General features: G+C 37.1%; 1 protein-coding gene across 1 annotated transcript in view; it reads left to right on the top strand.

Annotated features, from left to right (window-relative positions):
* The window catches only part of LOC145619727 (protein FAR1-RELATED SEQUENCE 4-like), a 58,455-nt gene extending 38,112 nt beyond the window's left edge, over nucleotides 1–20,343 (top strand). Inside the window, exon 4 of the mRNA XM_081674430.1 lies at nucleotides 19,857–20,343. Coding sequence (XP_081530556.1) covers nucleotides 19,857–20,343 — 487 coding nt within the window. The remainder of the gene's footprint in view (nucleotides 1–19,856) is intronic.
* Nucleotides 20,344–27,010: the final 6,667 nt, after the last annotated feature.

The following is a 27,010-nucleotide window of genomic DNA, read 5'->3' as shown; positions in this document are numbered from 1 at the left end:
CATATTTTGTTCGATTCTAGTCGAAATTTGAGGTAAAAGGGTAAGAATTTTAGAGAGGTAAGATAGGAAATTCATGTTTTGAAAGTTGGAGGAAATCGATACTTAGTGAATTTTTGTGGTGAGCACATGAATTTTCAACTTTGAGGGCTTTGAAAATGATTTTTGCTACTGCCTATGTTGTTCCTCATCACCATCATGATTCATGTGCGCACCAAAATAGGCAGTAAGTATCAAATTCTCGAGGAAAAAAAGAAGGTAGGGAGACGCACAGGTCTGTGCGGCCGCACACGAGGCTGGTGCGGGCGCACAGCTTGCGTGTGCGGGCGCACACCATACCTGTGCGGCCGCACATTGGCTGGACGGGTATATCTTCCTTCCTCCTCCTTTTTCCCCTCATTTCATCACCTCCTTCATCTTCCTCACGCACTTCCTCTCTCCAAACCCTCTTGTGCGCACCTCTAACTCCTTCATTCATCATCAAAAATCACTCAAATCCTCACCAAAATCACTCCAATTTCAATTAAAATCACTCACAAAGCTTTCTACACTACAAATTCCTCACAAATTGACCCAAATTTCACTCACTCTCTCTCCTACTCTTGGTGACCGAATTTGGGGCTTTCTTTGAGGATTCAAATTGCTTGCTCAAAATTGGTTAATCTTGCTTCTTTTATGGTATAATCACTAATCCTTGCTTTAATTTTGCCATTTATATCATAAATTTGCATGGATTAAAAAATTTGTATGAGCATGAATAGTGTAGTATTGATTTTGTGATTTTTGATGCTTGATCTTGATTTTGGTTGTGATTTGGTGATGTTTGTTGATTGATTTTGCATAACATTGTGTTGTTTGTTGATTTTGTAGTGATTCTCATCATTTTTGGTTGAAATCTTGTGAGTTGAATTTTTGGAGTATTGGTAGTATATGGTGATTCTGGTATTGGTCTTGTGGTTGTTCTTGGATTGTTGAAAAGGAGTTTTTCTTGGATTATTGGTATTGTTGATTGGTTTGGAATTGGTTTGATTGAAAAGAAGTGTGAATTTGGAGTTTGGTGATTTTGGTAGTAAGTGGTGAATTTGGGTGTGGTATTCTTGGTTCATTGGTTTTGCTACTTGTTGGTTGTTGGTGATCTTCTTAGCCTCTCAAAATGTCTAAATACCTCAAGAAACTCACCAAGAAGCGGAAAACCGATGTTAGCATCGATGAACCTCCTCGCCCAAGTACCTCCTCTAGGCCTAGTACATCTTCTAGGCCTAGTACTTCCAACCCTTCCTCCACTCAAACACGACCCCCAACCTCTCTTCCCAAAAAGAAAAACTTCACCGACAAACAAAAGACCTTCTACCAAAACTTGAAAGATGAAAGAATCCTAAAACAAACCCGCCACTACTTCCAACCCGATATGCTGAAGTTGGGTATTGATAATGATGTGCGGTCGTTGCTTCTAAATCTCAGATTCGGTTCTTTCATCACCGATGCCTACTGCACCTATAAGGAGCCTACTTTGGAGTTCTTGGCTACCTTAGAGCTTGTACCTGTAGGAGGGGTATATAGGGTGCGTTTCCAATTGTTCAACCACATCTTCGACCAATCATTGGAATAGTTCAACGCCGCTCTAGATTTTGATCCCCATGGGGATATTGTCAACGTTGAACACTTCATTTTCCCGGAGTATGATCAACATTCATGGTGGGAAGACATCTCCGGTGGTAATGAGTTTATCACCAACAGGGCTAAGATCTCAGAGGTGTACCAACCTTGCCTTAGGGTTGTACACCGTCTTTTGGGCTATGTTTTGTTCCCCAAGCAAGAAATGGGGAAGTTGAGTAAATTAGAGCTCAAGGTCCTTTGGTTGTCTACCCGCCCGGAGTATGTGGGCCGGTTGAACTTGGGCTATATCTTTGCCCAATATTGCTTGGAACTTCGCAAGAGGAGGACGGGAGAGATCCCATGTGGGGGTATGGTAACTAGGCTATTGACTCGCCTTCGCCTCAATGATTATCTCCCATTTTGTAAGGAGATCGGGGATGCAGCTTCTATCTACCTCGATATGCAACAGTTGGGTCAAATCCAATTTATCTCCAAGGGCTTTAGCGAAGGGAGATATGAGTGGCTTAGGGGCAACGAGCATTGGTGCTACTTGCCTAACCCTAGCTTGACTTCTTTGGCTAGGATTGCCAACAATGTGTGGCATGTTCCCAAGTCCTTCTGGCATCCCAACTTTGACTCCGAGGAGGATGAGGAAGAAGATGATGAAGAAGAACAACAACATCAAGAACAACAACATCAACAACAACAACATTATTCTCCACAACAACAAGCTCCTCAAGAGCAAGAGCAAGAGCAAGGGCAACATGCTTTCGCCAATGCAGATTTGAGGGCTCTTAGTGAGCAAAGGAGTGGATTGAAAATCCACGTGGATGGCATGTACGATCAAGACTTTGGGGCCATCTATGACCAACTAAGAGGTATTCAAGAGATGCAGCAAGGTATGTTTATACAACAACAACAAATTTATGAGGCGGAGGTTAACCGTGGGAACATTACTCCCCCGGTTAACTATCCGTACTTCCCGCCCCAACAAGGTCCTCTACCTTCGTTTGGGCATCCTTATTGGTCGGGGCCTTCTAACCCCGACACCGAGCGTCACTATTACCCGGACGAGCATGGTAACTATGATTACAAAGCTCCGGGTGGTAGTGACTATAGGGGTGATCCTAACTACCCCCATGTCCATCCCAACCACCCCTTTGAACTCACTTTGCCCGATAACTTCACCCCTCTTGCTCCTTGGCAACAAGATCTTTTCAAGGGGCACTATGGGTGGCCCGAGGGGTACACCGGAGGATGGAAGCCTTACCCTCATCCCTTCGATGACCCCGAGCGCAACAGAGACCCCGATGGGGCCGGGCCAAGTGGGAGTGGTGGTGGTGATGGTAGTAGTTATTAGTTCCCTTTAGCTTCTCATGCTTTTTACCTCCATCCCTTATATATTTGATGCTTGCTTTGTTTTGATTGGGATGTTGAGATGTATTTTTTTATCTAGCTTGGGGGAACTAATAACTTGCTCGGTGACCATTTTGTTGTTGTGTACATATCTTAGTTGCTTGCATGTTTATTTTCATTCCTCTTGTTTGTTTTCCTCATTTTCTTCATCTCTAGGCTACTTTCCTTGTAGCTAGCTTGTTTGCCCGATTTGCTTGGATGTTTGTTGTTTGTGGCGATGTTTTGCTTGGCATGTTGTTGATGATCCCTTATATCCAAATCCCTTAAATCCAAATCTTGTAGTTTAGAGTAGTTCTTTAGTTAGTCTAGACTTTATTGTTTGCTTAGCTTTATTTCTTTTATTCTTTCTATTCTTTGGTTAGTTTAGCTTTTCTTTCCTTTAGTTGTATATACTTCTTGCTTAGTTTAGTTTCCTTTTATTTGTTGTTTTCTTTTATTTGTTTTGAAGTTACTAACCATTTTCTTTGTTCATAGTTTCTTTTATTTCTTTTTCTCACTTGGTTCCTTGAAGAGCTTATGGATATGGCATGCTACGAGGTGGTTTCTAATCGCTTCACTTATTTTTGCTAAGCTTGGAATCCCGGTGAGACCTTTCTTATTTTCTCTTTATTTTCCTTGGTTGCATAGGATAGGATTAGTTTAGGAGAAGTTGAATGGTTCGAGGATGGATGCTTGTTAACACGTAATGTGTTTGGGATCGGTGACTTTGTTGTCTATCGATCACTTGTTTGTCGATTGGGAATTTTATGTGTTTAACATGCTTTCTAGTCCTTTGCATGCTTTTTCTCCTATGTTTTCCTTTTCTATGTCTCCGTTTCTTTTCTTTTACTCTCTTTTATTTTACTTTTTCTCTTACTTTCCTTTATTTTTCTCTTTATTTTTGATGTGATTTTGAGGCATTGTTTTTCATTTCTTTTCTTATGGGATGAACCTTGTACATTGGACTTGTCTTTTGCATGACTTTCTTCCTAGGTTGTAAAGGTATGCACGGTTTGAGACTATGTTCGGTTGACTCTAGGATAGTGTATGCTAGGGTAGTTGGTTTGAACTAGGAGGATCATGAAGCCGGATTATACTTGTTTGTGGTATGTTGGTAGTTGCTTCCTATAGTTGATTTGGCACCACTAGTGAGTTTTTGCCACAACCTTGTGAGGTTACTTGTTTTTCTAGCCTTCAACATTCCTTGTATGAGCGGCGTGGATCCTTGACTATGCAAACCTAATCTAATAAAGCTTGATGTATGATTCTCAAACACGAGACCGAACTATCTAGGAAGGACAAAGGCACATTTTTCGGGGTGGTATTTTTCATTTTTGCTATATTTTGTTATTTTCTTTATTTTTGGGTTTACATTTGCCTTCTTGCAACCATTTGAGCCTTATCCCTTCTTTTCAAGCCATCTCTTTAGATCTTTGACCTTTTGTTTCATTTCTATATTTTCTTGATTTTTGTGAAGCAATATGATCATTTGAGATGAATTTTGTGGTGGTTAAGTTGGAATTTTGGTTTTTATGAAAGCAAGTTTGTGATTTCATCCTCTTTGTGAATAATGGCAAATATATATGGAAAAGTCGTCCTACTTCTCAAAAGGCATGGACTAATAATTTGCATTTAGGAAAAGCCATCTGAATTTAGCAAAAGGCAAGGACTTTGCAAATACAATATAAAAACACAAAAAAAAAAAATGAAAAAGTGAACAATTCAAAAATATTTTGATGTATTCTTTTCTCCTACTAAGCATTGAGGACATGCTCCATTTTAGCTTGGGGGAGAAGCGTGTACGCTTTTTGTATATATTTTTGTGAGTATAGCTTCAAGTAAGCTTGGGGGTGTTGTTTTTGTTTGGTAATTTCTTGATTGTGGTGTTAAGGATTGATCACCCTTTTGCTTCACTTTTTAGGAAAATCACCAAATTTTTAAATTTTAAGCCTACCTTCACCCTTTATGCCTTACGTTACAACCTTTGGGAAAGACCTTTCGACCTAGATAGTTGAGTCACTATTCGGGGGAGGGCATCATGGGTCATTGCCTAAGGAAAGGGGATGCATAGTCAAGATTGTCGAGTAGCCTTAAAATAATTCTTTTCCGGTTCCTTCGAGGAATCATTGGGACACTCACTAAGGGGAGATTTGAGACTAGTGGGAAGAACGCGGTAAGATTGTTTGGGATGAAAGTGAATTGTGATAACTAGTTCCTATGCCTAGCATACCCTATGTTTCAATCAACCTTGGATATCTTGAAACGTGCATACCTTAACTACTTGAGAAAGATTGTCATTCACTTGCATTATAGTCTTTATGTTGATTCATTTCGCAAAGGTTTGTTTTTATTTCATTTTCCTTCCTTTTTATGGTTTGCCTCATTGATGTTTGGTGGAGAGTTATGGGTCAAACTCTTAGGATACCCTTACGAGACCTCACTCGTCCTCATAGGCGACTTTGGGGTTTAAAGGGCTTGTTGTAGCTAAAAACAACCGTGATTCCTACGACAATGAGTTTTAGTGTATATTCTTATCTTGAGTCTTTCTTTTTCATTTTCAATAAAATGTTCATCCTCATTCTTTCTCGCTTTGTTTTGCTCGAGGACGAGCAAAAGTTTAGCTTGGGGGAATTTGATGAGTGACATTTATGGCACTGATTTGATTTCTTTTTGGATGATTTTTATTTCTTTTTATCTCTCTTTTCTTTAGTTTTCCTTAGTTTTATTCTTGTTTTCTTCATTTTATACTTTTTGTAGTTAGTTTCTCTATTTCATGCTTTTTTCTAGTTTACTTGTTATTTTTCTCTTTAACTTGCTTTTTATCATTTGTTTGTAGGTGGTAATTGATTGTCCAAGAATTCCTGAGCTTCCTCTCTACGAGTTTTCATTGTTTTCATGCCTAAAGAAGGTGCAAGAAGCTCCAAGTCAAAGGTGGATCCAAGGGGCAAGCTTCAAGGCTTTGTTTATGCCTCCCTCATGGCTTATACTCTTCAAGTAATTCAAGAAAGTTTCTGCCTACTTTGTCCTCCATCATCATCATCCTGGATGTGTGCACCGCTTGAGCTAGGACGAAGAGAAGAAGGGGGAAAGACCCAGCCAGGTGCGGGCGCACCAAGGGAGTGTGCGGCTGCGGCCGCACACCAGGTGCGTGCGGGCGCACCAGTCTGGGTGTGTCCCGTGCGCACCATTCTCTCTCCTCCGAGCGCCCGCACTTACGAGGGTCTATTTTTGGGCGTCATTACCGACCTCCTCTTTGTATATATAGTTATTTCTACCTATTTTTAGAAGAAAAATTTTTAGATTGAATTTGATAGTTAGTTTTTGGGAGAATTTTAGAGAGAGAAACTCAAGAACTTTAGAGAGAGAAACTCATGATTTTTGGTGATTGCTCAAGGATTCCTCATTGTATTTGATCTTTAGATCAAAGTTTTGTAAGGATTTTCTTCTTGATTTCAATACAAGTTTGATTTTAGTTGATTTCATTAGTTTTCCATGTTATTGATGATTGATTTGGTTATTGATTGAATTTTGATTGATTTTGATTGATTGTTGGTTTAATCTTTGATTTCAATTATGTTGATGATGAAATTGATGATTGTTGTAGTTTTGATCTTAATTCCTATGGCTAGTGAGTAGTTTCCTAGGTAGGGAAATGGTGAAGCATGTATGAATAATGGATTAGTGTAATTTGGGGATAATTGATAGAGTTGATGATATGATTAAATTTGGTTGATATTTCATGTGCATGTGTGTAATTAATTGAGGTTTGGCCATCTTTGATTAATACACTAGATTGCATTGTAAGCTTGCTATGATACGGACCATTGATTAGTAAACTTGCAATTTCACGATTGAGGTGCTTTGTGACATTCCCTAGGTAGTGTTTAGCGTAGTTGATGCTAGTTAGACCTCTAGGTGAACCATCTTAGTATGCTCTTTTGGATACATGATGATCTTCCTTCATATCACTTGACTTAGTCGGTTTGACCTCCCAAATTACCGTTTCCATTACAATTGCATGTGGATCCATTGCCCTAGTGTCTTTAGATTGATTTCATATAAGCTTTTGCATCGCCTAGTTTAGCCTTAGTTTCTACCATAAACCCCTTCTTGACTTCGAAATAGCTTGATTTAGGCATCGTGCATTTGATCTCCATTCCCTTGGGTTCGACCTTGACTTACCACTACGCTAAATAGGGGTTTGTTAAGTTACAAATTTTGTTTGATAGGGTGGGGTGGTAGCCCAACGACCTACCGTTCTCCTTCCCATCAATATTGACTTTATTTATTCTGCCATAGACTATTGGGATATCGATACTCATTGTTTTAGATTTTTTCATGATGAAATATGTCCTTTACCGGAAGAATTTGGAGCCATTATAGGTTATTATTCCACAGATCTTGCGGTAATGCCTAGAATCAATGAATATTATTATAAGGATTTTGAACACTTTTTTGATTTGAGGGGTACGACTTTAAAACATATAGTGCATGGTAACATAGTTGATTTGACAGAATTTGCACATTATTTTTATGATAATCCCAATCCCGATTTCCGTGTCTATAAGAGAAGGGCTTTTCTTTATTGCTTATTTAACCAATTGCTCTTAGTTAGTGGTAATGATAATGAAGGCCAATCAATGATTATATCTGTTATAGAACAAGTTGAATCTGGGAGAAATCTAATGCCACTAATTGTTGGAGAGACTATGCTATGGTTAGATGCACTAAGAAAGAATTCAAGAGCACCTTTAAGAGGTTCTCCAATTTTATTATAGGTATAAAATAATGCTATTATTAATTTACCAAGAACTACAGAATATTATTTTACACTGTAATACATATTTTGCAGATATGGCTCATGGAGAGGTTGAAGCTTATTAATCCTCCTGACGATATATACACATATGTACCAAATTGCATAGTCCGGCGAAAGAAACGATTTTTGAAAATAGGTCGCCGTGAGTGGAGCAAGGTGTTCGCTGCCGGTGACTTTACCATAAACTGGATTGTTCCTTGGTGGAAGATTGAGGCGATGATTGGTTGTAGTAACCAAGCATATTGTCGTCTCCCGAGCTTGTCGAGATTAACTTTTTATTTTCCTTGTAGAGTTATGAGACAATATGGTCTTGCACAAACTATCCATACAGGAAATCTCCGCCGTCCTTACGAATTTCCTGTGTCACAAGAGATTGAGCGCTTTGATGGATACTTGAGTGGTAGGCCCCTATGGGAGGTGATTACCCATAAGGAACCACCTTGCTTGTCAAATAAAGTGAAGCAATGGCTTGATGGAAGATTCCAAAAATCTCAAGTCAAAATTGAGAAGACCAATGTGAAGGATTGTCTAGGTGACAAAAAGGTCCCTGCTAAAGAACGTCTAGGGGAAAGAATTGAATTCAAGACTCCTATTATGCCTAGAAAGAAGAGTTCTAAGAAAAATCAAGGAAAAAGAAAAGTCGACTCTACTAAGAAGGAAGCTTGGGTAGAGAAGAAACATGGAATCCTAGCGAAGGGAGAAACTATCTATACTAAAATAGAGTGTAGATTTTCTAATGGTTGTCTCCTAGCAAAGGTTATGGATCAAGAGGAGGAGAATGAAGACACAAATTGGAAAAAAATCAAGAAAGAGAAAAAAGATTAGAGCATTGCCTTTCCTTTGATTTATTAGACAAAGTTAATTTGTTTTAGTTAATTTTTCAGCTTTTATTTTATCAATAATGTACTTTCTTTATTAATTAATAAAATTTCAGCTTTTATTTTAATTAACTTTCAATTAAAGCAATGAAAACAATTACAACATTTATTTTTCGGAGAATTAATTCGAGTACGGAAGTCGAATAAATTTCCAGAATATGTGAAACTTGTCTAGACACTCGCAGAAAACTGGCGCTGCTATCTGATGCACTGTCGCTGACGATTTGGCTCTGTCGCCTGGCGACAAAATTGTCGTCTGGCGACAGAGTCTATTTTCTGGCGCCGATCTTGAAATTTTGCGGACATGCATTTTTTGCTTCGGGGATACTGAATTTAAAGAGATTAAAGTGGCCGCACCCTGTATGGGTTGCCTACATATCCTTTACTTAAGGAATCAGGCCAAACGTAGCTCTCTTGAGTGTTTCACTCAAGTACTTATGGGTAGTATTTCTTAAGTTGGTCAAGGTTTGTCATGTTTGAAAATTCATTGCCATCCATATCAGTTAATTTAGCTGCTCCTCCTGACAGGATTGTGTTGACAATATATGGTCCAGACCAATTAGGCCGGAATTTGCCTCTTGGATCTAAAACGTTTTTTCTTAATGCTTTTAATAACAAGTCCCCAACCTTGATATTTCTAGTCTTGACCTTTTTATTGAAATGCCTAGCCATGCGGGTTTGATAACATTGGGTATGATGTAGAGCCTCTAGTCGTTTTTCATCGAGTAGGATTAACTCTTCATATCGTGCTCTAGTCCATTCAACTTCATCGAGTTTACTTTCTAACGCAATGCGTAAAGAAGGTATTTCTAACTCTACAGGTTGTACGGCATCCATTCCATATACTAAGTTGAATGGCGTATTTCCTGTTGACGTTCGGATTGACGTGCGATAACCCCACAGTGCCAAGTGAAGTTTGTCAGGCAAATCCTTATAATTTTTAGTCATCTTTTCAATGATTGTTTTCAAATTTTTATTAGCGGCCTCAACTGCTCCATTTGCTTGAGGTCTATAAGGGGAAGAATGGTGATGTTGAATACCATACTTTTGTAGCAATTCTTCACATTCTGCTTGAAAGTGAGTTCCATTGTCACTTATCATTTCATGTGGGACTCCGTATCGACAAATTATGTTTCTTTCGATAAAGAGTGCTACATGTTTGGCGGTGAGTTTGGCATATGATTGTGCTTCCACCCACTTTGTGAAGTAATCTATTGCAACTAAGATGTATTCATGACCTCCTGTTCCGGGAGGTGTAATCTTTCCAATTATGTCTATTCCCCATGTAGAGAAAGGCCATGGTGAAGTGTAGGTGTAGAGAAGAGGTGGTGGGATATGTTGCAAATTTGCGTAAATTTGACATTTTGGGCATCTTTTTACATATTGATGACAATCTTTGTTCATGGTAGTCCAGTAATATCCTTCTCGCATTATCTTTTGGACTAGCATTTTGCCGTTAACATGTGTTCCGCATATACCTTCATGGATTACTCTCATAGCTCTTTGAGCATCTTTTTTGCCTACACATAATAGAGCTCGACCCTTAGGTACCCTTTTGTGTAGTTCATTTCCTATGAGTACAAACTGGGAAGCTAAAAGTCTTAATGCTCTTTTCGCTCTTTTGTCAGCATGAGGAGGATATTCCCCTTTGGTGACATAATTTAGTATATCTATGAACCATGGTTCCTCCTCTGGCTCCTCTTCTTGAATTACTTCGTCATCTTCTATAGCTTGGATATATGCTGGTTTGTGCCTTTTTTCTATGGTTAAAGGCATATGTTCAATTTCCTTAGGTATTCTAACCATTGAGGCTAGTCTTGCCAAGGCATCGGCGAATTGGTTTTCTTCTCTAGGTAGGTAAGTGTATTCCACTTTTTCCAATTGATCGGTGAGAGTTTCCAAATACGTTTGGTAAGGAGCTAAGCTTTCACTCCTAACCTTCCATCTTTTGGAAATTTGATTAATAATTAGGGAGGAATCTCCAAATATCCGGAGTTTCTTTACGCCTAAGGCTAAAGCGGTTTCGAGGCCTACCACACATGCTTCATATTCGGCTGCGTTGTTGGTGACGTCGAAATCTAATTTGATGGATATAGGGACATGTTCTTCTTTTGGTGATACTAACAAGACTCCTACGCCGCATCCCTTTTGGTTTGAGGCTCCATCAAAATATAGAGTCCATGTATCATCCTCTGTCATCATTAAACTTTCATCTGGGAATTCATTCTCTTCTAAGGGTGTTGAATCTTCTATTGGGAAATCTGCTAGAAAATCCGAGACGACTGATCCTTTAATTGCTTTTTGAGGCATAAACCTTATATCGAACTAGGCCAAATTTACTATCCATCTTGAGATACGCCTGTTAAGCGTAGATCTTTCGAATAGATATTTAAGGGGATCCATTCGTGAGACTACGTAAACGGTATGCACGAGCATGTAATGTCTAAATTTAGTTGTGGCCCACACCAACGCGAGACACAGCTTTTCCAATGGTGTGTAGCGTGTTTCGTACTCGAGCATTTTCTTACTTAAGTAGTAAATAGCATTTTCTTTGCTTTCTACCTCTTGTGCAAGCATAGCTCCCATTGTTTCCTTTGTGACAGTTAAGTATAGGCTTAAAGGTATTCCGGGGAGTGCTGGAGCTAATACGGGAGGATTCGAGAGATAGGCTTTGATCTTCTCAAAGGCTTTTTGACACTCATCGTCCCATATGATTGGTACATTTTTCTTAAGCTTTTTGAATATTGGTTCGCATATCGTGGTTAATTTGGATATGAATCTACTTATGTATTGCAACTGGCCAATAAATCCTCGAATTTGCTTTTCGGTTTTGGGCGGTGGCATGGACATGATTGCTTTAATTTTGGTGGGATCTATCTCTATTCCTCTAGAGCTTATGACATATCCCAAGAGTTTCCCTGAGGTAACTCCAAAAGCACATTTGGAGGGGTTTAATCTAATGTTGTATTTTCTTAATCTTTCAAAGAACTTCTTTAAGGCTATTAGGTGTCCTTGGCGGTCATTTGATTTTACAATCATGTCATCCACATAGACCTCCACTTCTTTATTCATCATATCATGGAGTAGGGCAGTTGCTGCTCGTTGGTAAGTAGCACCCGCGTTTTTTAACCCGAATGGCATTACCGTGTAGCAATAAGTACCCCAAGGTGTTATGAATGTTGTCTTCTCCATATCTTCTTCGGCCATGAGGATTTGATTGTATCCTGCGTACCCATCCATAAACGAGAGAAGTGCATAGTTCGCTGTATTATCTACCAAAATATCGATGTGTGGTAAAGGGAAGTCGTCCTTTGGACTTGCCTTATTTAAATCTCGATAGTCGACACACATTCGAACTCTACCATCTTTTTTCGGAACCGGGACAACATTGGCAACCCATTCGGGGTATTTGGATACCCTGATAAAACCTGCAGTTATTTGTTTTTGTACTTCTTCTTTTATCTTAAGGGCCACGTCGGGTTTCATTCGACGTAACTTTTGTTTTACAGGTTTCATTCCTGGAATTAATGGTATGGTGTGTTGAGCTATTTCTCTATTAATGCCTGGCATATCTTCATATGACCAAGCAAATACATCGATAAATTCTTTAAGTAGATTAATTAAATCGGTTCTTTCTTCTTTGTTTAGTGTTAGCCCGATTTTAACTTCTCTTTTAATGGTTGGATCTTTTGAGATATCAACCGTTTCTGTATCTTCAGTTATTGGTGTCTTATTTTCAAGTGTTTCCATTGCTTTAATTATTTCTTTATCATTTTCATCATTAGTTAAGCAATGCTCGTCATCTTTAGATAAAGAAAAACAAGAGAAATACGGGGAAGAAGACATATTATTAAATTCAGAAATCATTACATCAAACAAAGAAATGTCCGTCGGGACTTGATTGCTAACTATCCTAGGAGTAGAAATAGAAGATGAGGGTGCTACAACTAAAGACTTAGAAGACTCGATAGGGGAAGACTCTAATTCCGACTCTGACTCAGACGATCCTTCGAACATTGGTCCTTGTCTTGTAGTTACTGAAATCTTCTTTCCATTCGTAGTGATTATCTTCACCGTCTTGCGCCATCCACACTCTTGATCTTCTATTGGATTGATAAGTTCGGAGGGGTCAAAATTTTCACTTTGGAGAACCGCTTGGATAAGTGAAGAATCATCCTCTGTGTATCTTGATTCATTCCTTTCCCTTCCAAAGAGGAGTCCCATGACATTAAAGTCAAAACAAGGAGGTGCCTTTTCCTTATAGATTGGAGCTGAGATCTCGTCTAGGAAGTAACAATCCAAAAAGATTTCGAACCCAGGCTGCCTTATACCATTCACGACAAAGGGTTCAGGAAATTCATGACAAGGGTAGTCCTCTCCTTCTCTTATAAATTGTCCATTTAAGGTGAGAGGATATAGATCCATGAGTATTTCCTTTTTTTTTGTGCGGGCATTTCTTCGTGCTCTCGATTTTTCCTGGGCCCGTTTATGGTCTTCGCGAGTTGGTTCAAAACCAAGTCCGAAAGTATCCAATTTAGGGAGGCCAGGTAAGCCCATGTGTTTAGCTATTCCTTTCTTCTTTCCTAGAGTCATTCCAGGAAAGTGTCCTTGCTTTCTTAGGATAGCATTTGTTGTCATGTTTGAGTGGAGGTCATAATGAAGAGGGGTCCTTTCATCTTCCTCTATTAAGGAGACCTCTTCGCTAAAGCCCCACAAATCTTCATCATTTTCATCGTGTTCCACATTAATTAGTGGATTTTCTACTGTTTTGATCCTCATAGATGAAGCATCAATGGTAATTGGAATGCCTCCAACTATAGCCTTTACTTGTTGATGAAGAGACGAAGGGACGGCCTTTAAATCATGAAGCCAAGGGCGTCCCAATAGCAAGTTAAAAGATGCCTTGATATCTACTACTTGAAATGTAGTGGCATGCTCAATTGCGCCCGCCGTTATATTCATGGTAATTGTCCCTAGTGCTTGACGACGCGAATTATCATAAGCTCTTATGCCCTGGGTTGACGGGGATAAATCTTCATCTCTTATTCCCAACATTCTTGCGGTTCTAAGTGGGCACACATTAATTGCTGAACCGTTATCCACAAGAGTCATAGGGACGTTCATTCTTTTGCATATGACTGTAAGGTTTAGAGCTTTATTGTGTTCGTCACCTTCCGGTGGTAGATCTTTATCCGAAAAAGTGACTAAATTAATTGGACTTGGGAGGTCACTCGTGAGGAAGTTAGCAAGTCCCTCAGGAGTGGTGTCCGAATCTATGCCTACTTTAGCCAGCGCATCCATGACTGCAACTCTATGTTCTCGAGATGTGGCTAAGAGTTTCCATACATTCATTTCCACTTTAGTCTTTTTTAACTGTTTGACAACATCGTTGTCTTCTATAATAGGCACGGGAATTTGCTGAATAGAAGGTATGGGTTGTGTTAAAATGGGAGGTTGTATTCTCCCGGATCTAGTGAGGACATCTATGGGCGAATCCTCCTCGTCCCAAATGTCACTTACTGGGTATATTGTTGATGGAGGAGTTTCTTCAATGTCTTTAAGGTAAACATCCTCATCATCACTGTCCCATACTCCATTAATCATGGCATCTTGTGGTAGTTGAACTAATTTCTTCTCATCAATCAAACGTTGAACCAAATCCTTAAACTTGAAGCATTGCTCTATTGTATGTCCCCCTGATTGATGATATGCACAATAGTATTTGTCTGTTCTTTTCAGTGATTCAAATGGTCTTGGTTCGAGAGGTTGAATTTTTCCATTCTCGAAGAGCATCTTGAATATATTTGTGTATGATGTCCCAATTGGAGTATATTTCCTGTTATTCTTTTTGGGAGTGTCAATTACTTGGAGAGAAAAAGGTTTCTTTTGTTTAAGTGGGGGTTTACTTTTAAGTAATTCTTTTTCTCTTTTATAGCCTCAAAGGTTTGTGAGATTAGCTTTTTCAATTCCGACAATACTAATGTCAATGCCAATACTTCTTGCTTAGTTGCATGTTCCTGACCAGGGAATTCGAGAGCATCTTCGAAGACTTCTTCTTCAATGGTCTCGATATGCTCTATGAGGCTAGATGGATCCTCTTGGTTTTCTTCGTCGGAAATAGCCATAGAATCTGATAGCGGTGCGGTATTGATACTTGGCTTCTTACTTGCAGGAGGTAATGGGAGCTTGTTACTATCGATCAAGTCTTGAATAGCTTCCTTTAGCCTCCAACAATTTTCTGTAGGATGACCCCTACCTTGGTGATATTTGCAATGTGCATTTGGGTTCCAGCTAGCCGTTCTCCTTTCGACAGGTGGGTCCCCAAATGGTCCAATAGGAGTTATAAGACCTTTTGCATGTAAGCGATCAAATGCGGTGTCATAACTCATACCAATAGGAGTATAATTCTTCCTAAATGGTTTCTTTTGTCCTTGATTATTATTCATTGCCAATACTTCATTAAGAGGAAAAGTGCTAACATTATTTGAGTGGGTAGATTTGGATGAAGAAGGATTGTCGTTCTTCTTATTTTTCCAGCCACTACTTGAGTTGTTATTAGCAACTTTCTGTTTAGCAAGGTCATCTTCAATATTAATTCCAATATCATATACAGCTTTGAAAGTGTTTAAGTTGCTTTGGTATTTAAGGTGCTTAGAGTATTTTTCTTGAAGGTTCTTAATGAACATCCTCACGGATTCCTTTTCTCTAGGCACTTCAACCATTTTTGCAGTAGTTTCCCTCCATTTATTGAAGAAGGAGGTGAAACCCTCATTTTCTTTTTGTTTTAGCATTTCTAATTCTCTATGATCGGTTTCAACTTGTATATTGCATTTATACCTTTCAATGAAAACGCTCACAATAGATTCCCAACTAGAGGTCTTTTCTTTATCAAGTGAAAAGTACCACATTTGTCATACAGCTTCTAAGGATAATGAAAATACAGAATGAAATGCTTTTCTATCTATCCCCTTAATACTCATTACAGTTTCAAAAGCTCTTAAATGAAAATAAGGATTATCCATAGCCTTGAACTTAGGGATGTCATTGGGATTGAACTTTTGTGGAAGAAGGTCCTTATCCACCGAGACCCCTTGGGAGCTAATCTCTTGAAATCTGAAGTCGTTGGACAGTTTGCCCAAGCTTTCTTGGATTAGGTCCATTTGTTTTTGTTTTTCAGGATTACTTATTTGCAGCGATAGGTTTTGCAACATCTCAGCCAAGTTGGCTACCTGTCCCTTGACTTCATTAAGTTCTTCTTGACTAGCCATTGCCTTCTTAGCTTTCTTTTTCCTACCGATTGGTTTCTCAAAAAGTAAAACTTGAACAAAAGTGTTGTCCTTGATTAAACGCCCTTCCTTTCTTGACACACGCTGTAATTTAAACCATATTTGTTTTAATATTTGACTCTAATTAACTTGACTTTATGTTCAAAAGATTGAAAGAAAAAAAAAATGGGGTATAAAATGGGGTATATATTTTAAGGGAAATTGAAAATTGGAGGATTAATATCCGACTTACCCCCCCAAAAAAAATGACGGAAGACACGCATTCAGGACTCTCTAGACATGGTCATAATGTGACAAACATGTTATGTGTGTGCTTTATGTGTATGTGAGTGACATGTTTTGACTACTAGTGTATGACCATGGGACTTTTAAGTGCCTAAACTCAATTAAAGACTTAAACATGGTTTGAAATATTAACAAACTGATTAATCCGACTAGTAGACTGTTAATTAGCCTCGTCGTGGTGACTCGAGCAAGAAAACTGGACTGTCGCTAAAACAACAGGACTGTCGCCACTGTTTAGAGCCTGTCGCCAAACGACAAAACTGTCGCCAGGCGACAGACACTAGACTGCAGCGCCACAATCCAAATTCCTGCGCCATTGCTGGAACATTAATCTGGACTGTTTCCAGTAATTTTACTTTAAATGGACATGCCTAAAGTCGTACTAAGTCGAATTGATTAATATATTAGCCTTTAATTAATTCAAAATTAATTAATTAATTAGACAAAGTCCTTTTAGTCATTAGTCAATTTATTTAGTCTTTAAAACACAAGTCAAACAAACGGTTAACACATATATAATATATACAAACAAGGTAGACAAGTAGTTCACATAGTCACAATATGATGAGTTTGCAACCTAACCATGGCTCTAGTTCTCTAAAGTTCAAGGATATAGGTTAAGTCAAAAAGGTCCATGGTTAAGAATCCATATGCATTGCACACAAGCCTACCAGGAGGGTTGGAGCGAATGGACAGGATTTCGCGAGTTCGTGATGAAATCGAACTCGACGCCACGGTTTGGTGGATTCACAAACATTACACGTACCCAAATCTGAACTTTGCACATGGTAGTGGAATATTCCATTGGGCAGGTGAAGCAGGAACCCCCAGAGGGTTATATCCATATGTAGAACACATATGGGTTCAGAAAAGTGAGAAAATAACTCAATCAATAAGCAAAATCGAGCCAACAACACTAGAAATGGTCAAAGCAAGAAGGCAGACCCCTGGCTCGGTATTGGAAGAACTTGGCGCCAGACTACAGGGACTGTCGCCGCAAAAAAGCCTCTGTCGCCAGGCGACAGAAACTTTTTACGGGCGACAAGCCCTGTTTTCTAGACGCTAGTTCCTACATGCCTTGGCAAGTTTTTGTGTTCTTCGAATTTTCCAGATTTCGCATCATCTTTTCGATTCTAGTCATGAAAGATATTTCCCAAATTTCCTACGTGAAAAATTCCTATGGATTGACTCATGGGGTGCTCCCATGAGGACCTTTTAATGCATATGACAATAATGTTAATCAAATCGCGCACATGAAATACTTAGAATTTTTCGAGTCTCATCCGCTCATTCTAAATAATTGCCAAAATTAAATAGATTTCAGGAATATAAATAGAAATCCTCCCCAGTGGAGTCGCCAAAAACTGTAGGGAATATTTCAAGCATTATGATAACCCCAAACTTGAACCCCACTGTGATCATACACTAAAGTACGGTGGCGTTCCAAAGGGAAAGACAAAGAGCAAAAAGAGTCGCCAACAAGTTTTAGGAACTTGTAAACCCAAAAGACAATCCAAAAGGACCATCAACTACTCCATAAGGTCTTGAACCAAATAGGGTCCGAGGATGAGGGTACGAATCCAATCTACAAAAGAAAGGACCCGCCCTATAAAATAGGCCTCTACTTTGTTCTGCTCGTATTCATGTGCGTTTTTCGAATAACATACAAACATTATATTAAACCTACCCTGTTTATCTATGTTGGTTGAATATTAATGCACAAATAATACTATTATTGGCGATCACTTGAGTTAAAATCACATTAGCCTAAACAAAATTATTAATTATCTTATTAAGCGTGATTCCAAGTACAAATTCCCTTTAACAATCATAAAAGGTGTGACCGAGCAATAACAATAAAATAATCAAGCAACATAATAATAAACAATAAATAATAATAACGATGATAATAACATGATAAGGCATAATAAAGCTTAATAATAATAGCAAGATTCTAGGCATGATACTAACAAGATTAATAACAACCCTAGCATGTCACTAAACAATAAAGATCAAAGCTTTAAACCTAACATGGTACTAACATGATACTAATATTAGAAAAGATTGGAGGCACCCTAAACATGATACTAGAAAGCATTAAAAGCATCCTAACATATACTAGGAATATTAAACAATAATAAGCATGCAATCTACATTGTGAAAGAAATAGGGAGTAAGCTAATCTACTTACTTTGAAGCCTCGTACCTCTTTCTAATAACAAAACACACAAGTTAGTAAACTTCAATGAAAATCAATAAAGAACAATTAAATAATTAAATTGAAATCAAATTAAATAAAGTTTAGACTAGTTTTGGACCAAACCCTCAGAAATTATCAAACCTTGCACGTCTAGGGCGAAGGCAACTTCGAACTTGGCTAGATGACTCTAAGTCTTGTGAATGCGGAATATTGTTTGTAAAAAGCTAGTTTAGAAAAAAGAGAGGGAGAAAGAAAGCATATATTGCTCAAGAGAGAAAAGAGAGAATTAAGGAAGAATTCAATGAGAATTGATGATTCTGAAAACAGGAATTCGGACTCTATTTATAATGAAAATAGTCCGGAAAATCATAGAGTTTGATAAGGAATAAAACTCCACGCTGTTGCCAGGAATCAACTCTGTCGCGACGCGACAATGTCTGTCGCGAGGCGATAGGGTCTGTCGCACGGCGACGGAGTCTGTCGCGTGGCGACTGACTTGTCGTTTGGCGACAGCCTGTATTAGCGCGTTTTTCTTCACGCGGAATCTGATATTTAATCAACTTGATCTACGGAATCCGTACAGAAGATAAAATATATATTTTTAAGATAACAAAACAATATTTTATTCCAAATTAAAATCTATTTTAAAATAATTAATCATTAAATCTAACAATATTAGAATTAAAAGGAACTTTCTAGAAACTTCTAGAAAACTATAATTAATCCTAATAATTTTAGGAATAATAATTAATATTGGGCCCTCCTCTAGATCATTGGGCCGTATTAAAATACTTAACCGGGCCCAATTTAGTGTTTTGGTCATAACTTCCTCAATATTCATCGGAATTGGGCTTATAATATATCGTTAGAAAGGTCTCTTCGAGTCCCATCCATCTATACTATTATTGGACCTTAATTATGGACCAAACTAAACTGGTTCGGCTATTTTCAAATAAATAAAGTCATTTTCAAAAACAGAGAGAAAAGAATTTAATTAAAACTAAACCACAACACTTGGCTTTCAAATCACTTTCACCTAATTCGATAATAACACAACGTGCAAGGCATTCATCACTGGGTTTGGTTTTGGGGAGACACAAATGGGTGTCTACACATATACTCATGAGGCCCAATAATGGGCCTCCAACTTGTTTAACCCAATACTCTAGTGTGTGACCTTGTAGGATCCATCCTATAAGGCTTTGGACAATTTGACAAGCCCAAAGACCAATTGTCATATCTAGCAATAGACATTGGCAACCTTATAGTATGAACTTATTATCTCCATAACTGTGATCCTTTGATATATCTAGTAATTGCACTTATCGAAGACATAACTCCTTCAAATATATGTTACTTGTTGATATTAATATGTGTAAGTGTTTTATTTGTTAAAATAGGTGGGTCTTTTCAACCTGGTTAGATGCAGTTGGGGGAATTCCTCCCATGGCTATTCTGACAAATCAAGACCCAGCCATTCGAAAAGCATTGAAGGCTGTTATGCCGGAGACTAGGCATAGATGGTGTCTTTGGTATATCACTGACAAATTTGGTTCTAAGTTAGGGAAGTGTAAAGGGTATACAGATTTCAAAGAGGTGCTCAAAAATATCATTTATGATAGTTTGAGTATGGATGAATTTGAGTTAAGATGGAAGGAGTTTATAGCCACCTATAACTTGGAGAGTAACTTGTGGCTTGCTGTTTTGTATTCAGAGTGGGAAATGTGGATACCAGCCGCCATGAAGCACATGTTTTGGGCTGGAATGAAGACCACCCTGATGTCAGAAAATATTCATAATTTTTTTGATGAATTTTTCGACAGAAATACCGGACTGTGTGACTTTGCTGAGAAATATGTGAGGGCTATGGATGTAACACCCCAATAATTTCCTTCACCAAACCACTTTAAATAAAATAGTGGAGAACTATTGACATGTTATCGCCACGTGTTAAAACGTTAAGGCTTTATCAAAGTATATATTGCAGCGGAAAACCAAACATAAGTCTTTAAAATAACACAGTTTAGAAAACGAATAAGTCAAAGCTTACAAATTGGAACCATAAAGCCCTTATTTAAAACCAAACCAATAATCAAAGTCCAAAACATAAACGAAATAGCAAAGCATAAATAAGTTCAACACAAGAATAATCGAATACTCTCATTCACACCAATCCCTTGACAATGCGTTTGTCAAATCCCTGAACTTCACATCATCAAGCTAACCTGTACAATACTGCTCCCCAATAATACAAGTGTAATAATTGGATCATCACAGGGTCATTGAAAGGTGAAGGCCATGACCAAAAGAAAACACATAAAAGCACACAATCAGCAAAGCTGAGTACATACAAGCTACAATGCACAAAACCTGGCACGCTCAACCAATTGAAGTAAATAAACATACAACTCGAATTCATTAATCAAGACTCTACACTTAAACAATTCAATTGACTCAACATACTTACTAACCAATTCCAAACACTTGACTCTTTATATTTAATTTAATTAATTTAATTTGGAGTAAGCAATAGACCAGGTTGTCCAATCCACCAAATCATTTTGGTCCCAAATGACCATTTGAAATAAAAGTTTAGCGCGATGCAAGAATGGGCGCAACTCCATTCTCACAAAGTTAGTCTAGGATCCCATCTAACTTTCATTATAAAATAAAATGTTAATACAAAAAGAGAAGAGGACATGTTGATCAAACAAGCCTCGAAAAGCCACGGGCTACCACCGTGTACCCTAAACCATAATTGTCAATACTCTAGAAGTGCACCGCTTTCCAGAGTTTTATTGCTCATCCATGTTTCACTTTATGTGATTACAATTTTAATTAATAGCCGACTCATTCAAGAAGACCATACATAACAATCATACATCAATTCACTTTTAATCTTATTTAGGACAATGGTGATCACATCACAAGTTGACCTTTAATTCCATTAAACTTCCAAATTATCCAAAATTGTTGAACATAGTCAACCCACCTAGCTATTTGGCTTAATCCACCTTTACTCAACATACTAACAAGTCATGATTGAGTAATAAATAAAATAAATAGCAACCATGTGGAATAATTAATAAATTCATTCCACTTAAATCATTCAATTCCAATCCTTTAATAATCCAAATGTAGTTAACAAACCAATTCAATAAAATTATGCTTGTATCAACATTCCATACAAACATTTAATCCAATATAATTCAACATGTTTGCATCCATAATTCCATACAAACATAATCAATTCACCAAAATATGTTTCATAAACATAAGCACATGAATTAAATCAACGTGTAACCAAACAATTTCCATCCAAGTGTTCCCTAATCATGAAACTAAGTTCTTTCCTTTTAGTACCTAAACATAATACTACTTATAACGAAGTAGACATGTACGTACCTCGTATAAACAATCCTTTGTGCCACTTATAATCACTTAAAATTCTCCTAGGGAATAATCACTTCCTAGAAAACAACCAACAATTAATATTACTAACCTAAGTAATTTCCAACAATATAATATGATGAAAAACCTCTTAAAACTTCAATTAAAACATATATTTATGCTTAATTAACTTTAAACATAATTAATTTTATTAATCAAACTCAAGGATAAAATTGTAAGCATAAAAAAACTTCGTTAAAAATCAAAAAGTGCCCGAAAATCATATTTAGAGACTGAATTTGGCCACGAGAGGGTGGTGCTCACTATAGAAATAGTGAGTCTTTCTTAAAACATTGTTTCCACATGGAAAACACTACTTTTTTTTTATCAAAATCGAATGAGTTCAGAACCTGATTGGGATTAAAACGAGATTAATATTAACGAACCGAAATCTAAAAATTAAAACACGAATTTACGTGTTCAAAAATAATATGGAATTAGGTTAAACTAATCAGTAGTTATAATCACCAAAATTTCAAAATATAGTAAAAGTCATATATTAGTAAAAGTCATATAAATAATAAGAACTATAACTCCATTCAAGTAATTATGAATTGAGCTCAAACTGAAGTCACCAAAATCCAAAAGCCAAGCACACAGTTTATATAATGAATCCTCAAAGTATAATTTAACAACATTCAAATAATACCATAGGATAAAAATAGGAAATAAATATGTGAATGAATAATGCTACATCCCAATCCACATCCATAAGCCCAAATAATAATTAGACAAACAATTCAAATTATAATTGGACAAACTATGGCAAACTCTTCAAATTAAAAAGTATAGTGAAATGTGAAAACTACACTACTCCTACAACAATCCAAAAGCCCAATCCATAATTAGACAAATGAATAATACTACAGCCCAATCCATATCCATAAGCTCAAATAAAAATTAGACAAACAATTCAAATTATAATTAGACAAACTATGGCAAACTCTTCAAAATAAATAGTATAGTGAATATGTGAATACTACACTACTACTACAGCAATCCAAAAGCCCAATCCATAATTAGACAGACGATTAGGGACTGATGATCAACATAATCAACAGTTTCATGATTTCATTATAAATCCAATTGCCCAATACAACAAAGAAAGCATGTTCAACCCCAATGAACCCCATTACGCTAGATGAGCTCATCATCAGCGTACATAGGATCCGGATCTTATTGGCAATCACCATTTGCCGTAAGCGAAGATCTAACTTCTCCTATAGCTTGTTGGTTCAATTGATTTCCAACAATGTCTTCACTGAACTGAAAATACAAAACTCAAAGCTCATATTAAATCAAAACTCGATATTGAATCAAAGAGCATATTTATTCAAAACATAAGTTGTTAACAACACATGAACTGATTCAATATACCATATAAACTGATTCAATATACCAGCACTAATACCTGTTGTTGTCCCAAGCTGTGATCGAAGTCTATCTACCTTGCAACAGCTTCTTCAGTCAACTATAGAGTTTCAACTTGTTCCTTTTTCTTAGCTCTATCTTTCGACGTTGCTTTTCTTCATACTATTTCCTCCTTGCCTCCTTCTGTCTACACACTTCTTTAAAGGTGGTCATAAACCTTGAAGCTCTAACACAACCAGGACCCCTATTTGAAGGTGGATCCTTAATGCCAAGTCCAACACCAGTTTGCTGTGATTCATCCTCAAGGCCATCAGTTCCCGCACGGCCATAACCCCCTGAGACACTCCTACCAACAAAAGAAGGAGTGCCGAAGACAGTAGGGCATACCATTACCTTGTTTCTGCTATGGGGTGTGTTATCTGTCATGACTTCACCAACACTGCTCAAGGGTAGTGCAGGGTTCACAATCTCCTTAATCTTCAGCTCCAAGTCTCGTAGGCATGCAATGACCATGGAAAAAGTTTCGTCCTTCTCACTTGCAAGAAATGAAATGCCCTCAAATACCAAGTTCATCTTGTCCAATCAAAGTACATCCGCAGTCTAAGATATGTCATGGTACGCAACTTTGACTCTAGTATGCTTGCGGTTAATATCTTTACGCCACCTATCCAAGATGTACTTCTTTGGCATGTTAGGCACTTGCTGTACTTCTAGAGCATTGATGCAATGCCTACAAAGAATCCCATTGCATTCCAACATCTTGCATTCACATTCCACTTCCTCAGTTTTTGCATTGCACAAAACCCGATAAACTCGCCACCTTGCCACAGGTTTTTCTTTTTTTTTTCAAATTCATTCCAAGCATAGACTCTGTCTTTAATTAGGTGCTCATAGCAACCATCCCCAAGCTCTTGCAAGCCACTAGATTACAATACATCAATCTCTTACACTCTCGTTGCACCTCCATGAATTTTGCATCTATGTATACATTCCTGAATGTTTCTTCAATCTTGAAATCTGTTATTAGTCCCCGAAGATACAAAGCCGAATTATCGTCTGCCAACCTCTCTGCTTCCCTCCAGTGCTCCATTGTAATCCCCCGTATTATTAAATATATTATTAACGAAATTATATTTTATTCATAATATTTATTTGGATTTTTTTGGATTTAATTTCAAAAGTTTCAAATTATTTTCAAAAGAACTTTTTATGATCCTTCCTTCTATAATTTATGTCCAACAAACAAGCCAAACCCACTTTACTTTCTTAATTGACCCATTAATTTTATGAGGCCCAATACCCCTACTTACCCTACTACCCTCTCTCCTATAAATACCCCATACATCCCCAAAAATTTCCCCACACAAAAGTTTAGTCTTATTTCCTTTCTCCTTTGTTTTATTAATTTGTGTAATTATATTTATTGATTATGGGTTTTGATTTTATTGTATGAAATTAATTTAATTAGTATCAAATTGTATTTTGATGATTAAACTTCATAATTTTAGATTCTATAAATGTCATAATTTTCAGATTTTGTAAATTTTATAACCTAGGGTTTTTTAATCATTGAAAATCATGATTTTAGGTTTTCTATGAACAATTGATTTAGGCCATTTATACTAATGAAAGTACTCGCGTTTAGGCTTTTGTGTTTGGGTGTTGTGGTTTAGTAGAGGGTTTAGTAAAGTAATTTACATTTTTTGTATTTTGTAACTCTTAGTAATATATAATCATCAAATCATGTAACATTAGTATTATATAATCATGTAATCATGTATCTAAAGAATTACTCATCGACAACACAAATAATTTAAATTATTGGACTAACCTAATAAATTTGTTTCAATTAAATATTATTTAAGTTGATCTAAAAAATTTGTTTCAATTAAATTTTATTTAAGTTGATCATTCGTTGTACAAATATAACCTTTTTATTGTATACTCATCAAATTAAATCATGTAATTTATACACTTTAGTTATTAACTCTATACTATCAAACCATGAAACAATTATCTAAAGAATAAATCATGGACGAAATAATACTTATTGATTGACCATTAAAATAACAAATACCAAACCATGATGTTCACTATGAAACAAATATTGGACTAAGCTAATGTAATTTTATATTTTTAACACTTCATATATATATATAATATATATATATATATATATATATATATATATATATATATATGTATATATATATATATATATATATTTAATCTAACATATTTGTTTTACTTAATTACTAATTGGTTTTAAATTGAACAACATATACACACCACTTCAAACATAATTTCAATTAAACATAATTAAATCCACAACATACGAATGCTAAAGAGTTTAGACATACAAATTGTTCAACAAACACCTAAGAGCCGAATTAATGATTACAACCCAAATTAATAATTGTTCTTAAACATTAAGTTTGAAACATGGTTCATACGATTAATCCAAATCATTCCAAATTAAACAAGACGACATAACTCCAGGCTTCATAGCTTAGCCCCTCGCAACCCGAAACCTACTCCTCCTCCGCTCCAGCCGAGCCTTCAGAACCACTGCCCGACGAACCAGCTCCATTCCCACCTTCCTTTTGCATCTTCACCTGTAGTACATAAGGTTTTTCATTTTATATAAGAATGCAATAACAACTAAAATATACAATTAATTAACTAAATTTAGTAAGAATGTAATTGCTTACTTACTTTGACTAAACCCACATCAAGTAACTCGCATGTGCCCCCGGAGTGGAACATTGTTTCACAATCAACTAGATTTGCATCCCAGAGAACAATAACACCAGATGCTAGCCCTCCTCCTAAGAGACACGCCTCTTCATAATTCAAATTCATGATTTTTTTGTAGAGACGAGTCCAGTTCTTCATGGTTGCTCGTGTCTCAAGGAGTATTATAACTTCGGGTTCATGTTTCTCAACCAATGACTGGATATTCACCATGAAAGATGGTCTAGACACATCCCTAACATTCCACACGACAATTGGAGTGCCTATGAGGAGGGAGGGACAATCTTTTTCAATTGTTGGTGTTAACCTTGTACCATAAAATCTAGACGCAGGGGCCTTATCAACAAGGTGGCTAGTGACAATGGCAAAGTCGACAGTGGTAAACATTCCATGGACATGGTAAACAACAAGTGCATCACTTCCAAAACCTATTTTTAACTCAGTGGGAAAGGGTTTTCTCAGGTGATAAATTAGACATTTCAAATTCACAACAGGTAAAGGGTGAACGATTTTTTTTCAGAATGGGTGGAACAACCTTAGAGACAGTCTCCATTGTAGAATAATCAAAAGACATAAGCTTTGAATTAAAAATGGAGGGATCTGATATAATACCGTACATGTCGTAATAGTTAGGAAGGTGAGCCGGACGCATGGTTACATCCTCCTTGATCATCTGAAGGCCATGATAACAGTGAGACCACGGTTTCAACGGATCCCTTATCAACGCCTTTACGTCGTTATCATTGAGATAATGGACATTGTACGGCTCCTTCTTCACAATTCTGTAGAGAATATTGTTGAAATCCATCTCACTCTTTCTAGTGGTGTTTGGTTCTAGAAACCATATTTCAGATTGAGCATCAAGAGGAGTGCATCCCTTAGGATATTTGGGTTTGGAGAGAGAGCAGAGACTTGCCATTGTTGTTTTTGTGAATTTGCTGTTGTTTGCTTTTTCTATATTGTGTTAAGTGGACACAAT

Source organism: Chenopodium album, chromosome 27, assembly GCF_948465745.1.
Source record: "Chenopodium album chromosome 27, dcCheAlbu1.1, whole genome shotgun sequence".
Lineage (NCBI taxonomy): Eukaryota > Viridiplantae > Streptophyta > Magnoliopsida > Caryophyllales > Amaranthaceae > Chenopodium > Chenopodium album.
Note: the sequence above shows the minus strand (reverse complement) of the source record. Positions and strands in the feature narration are given on the sequence as shown.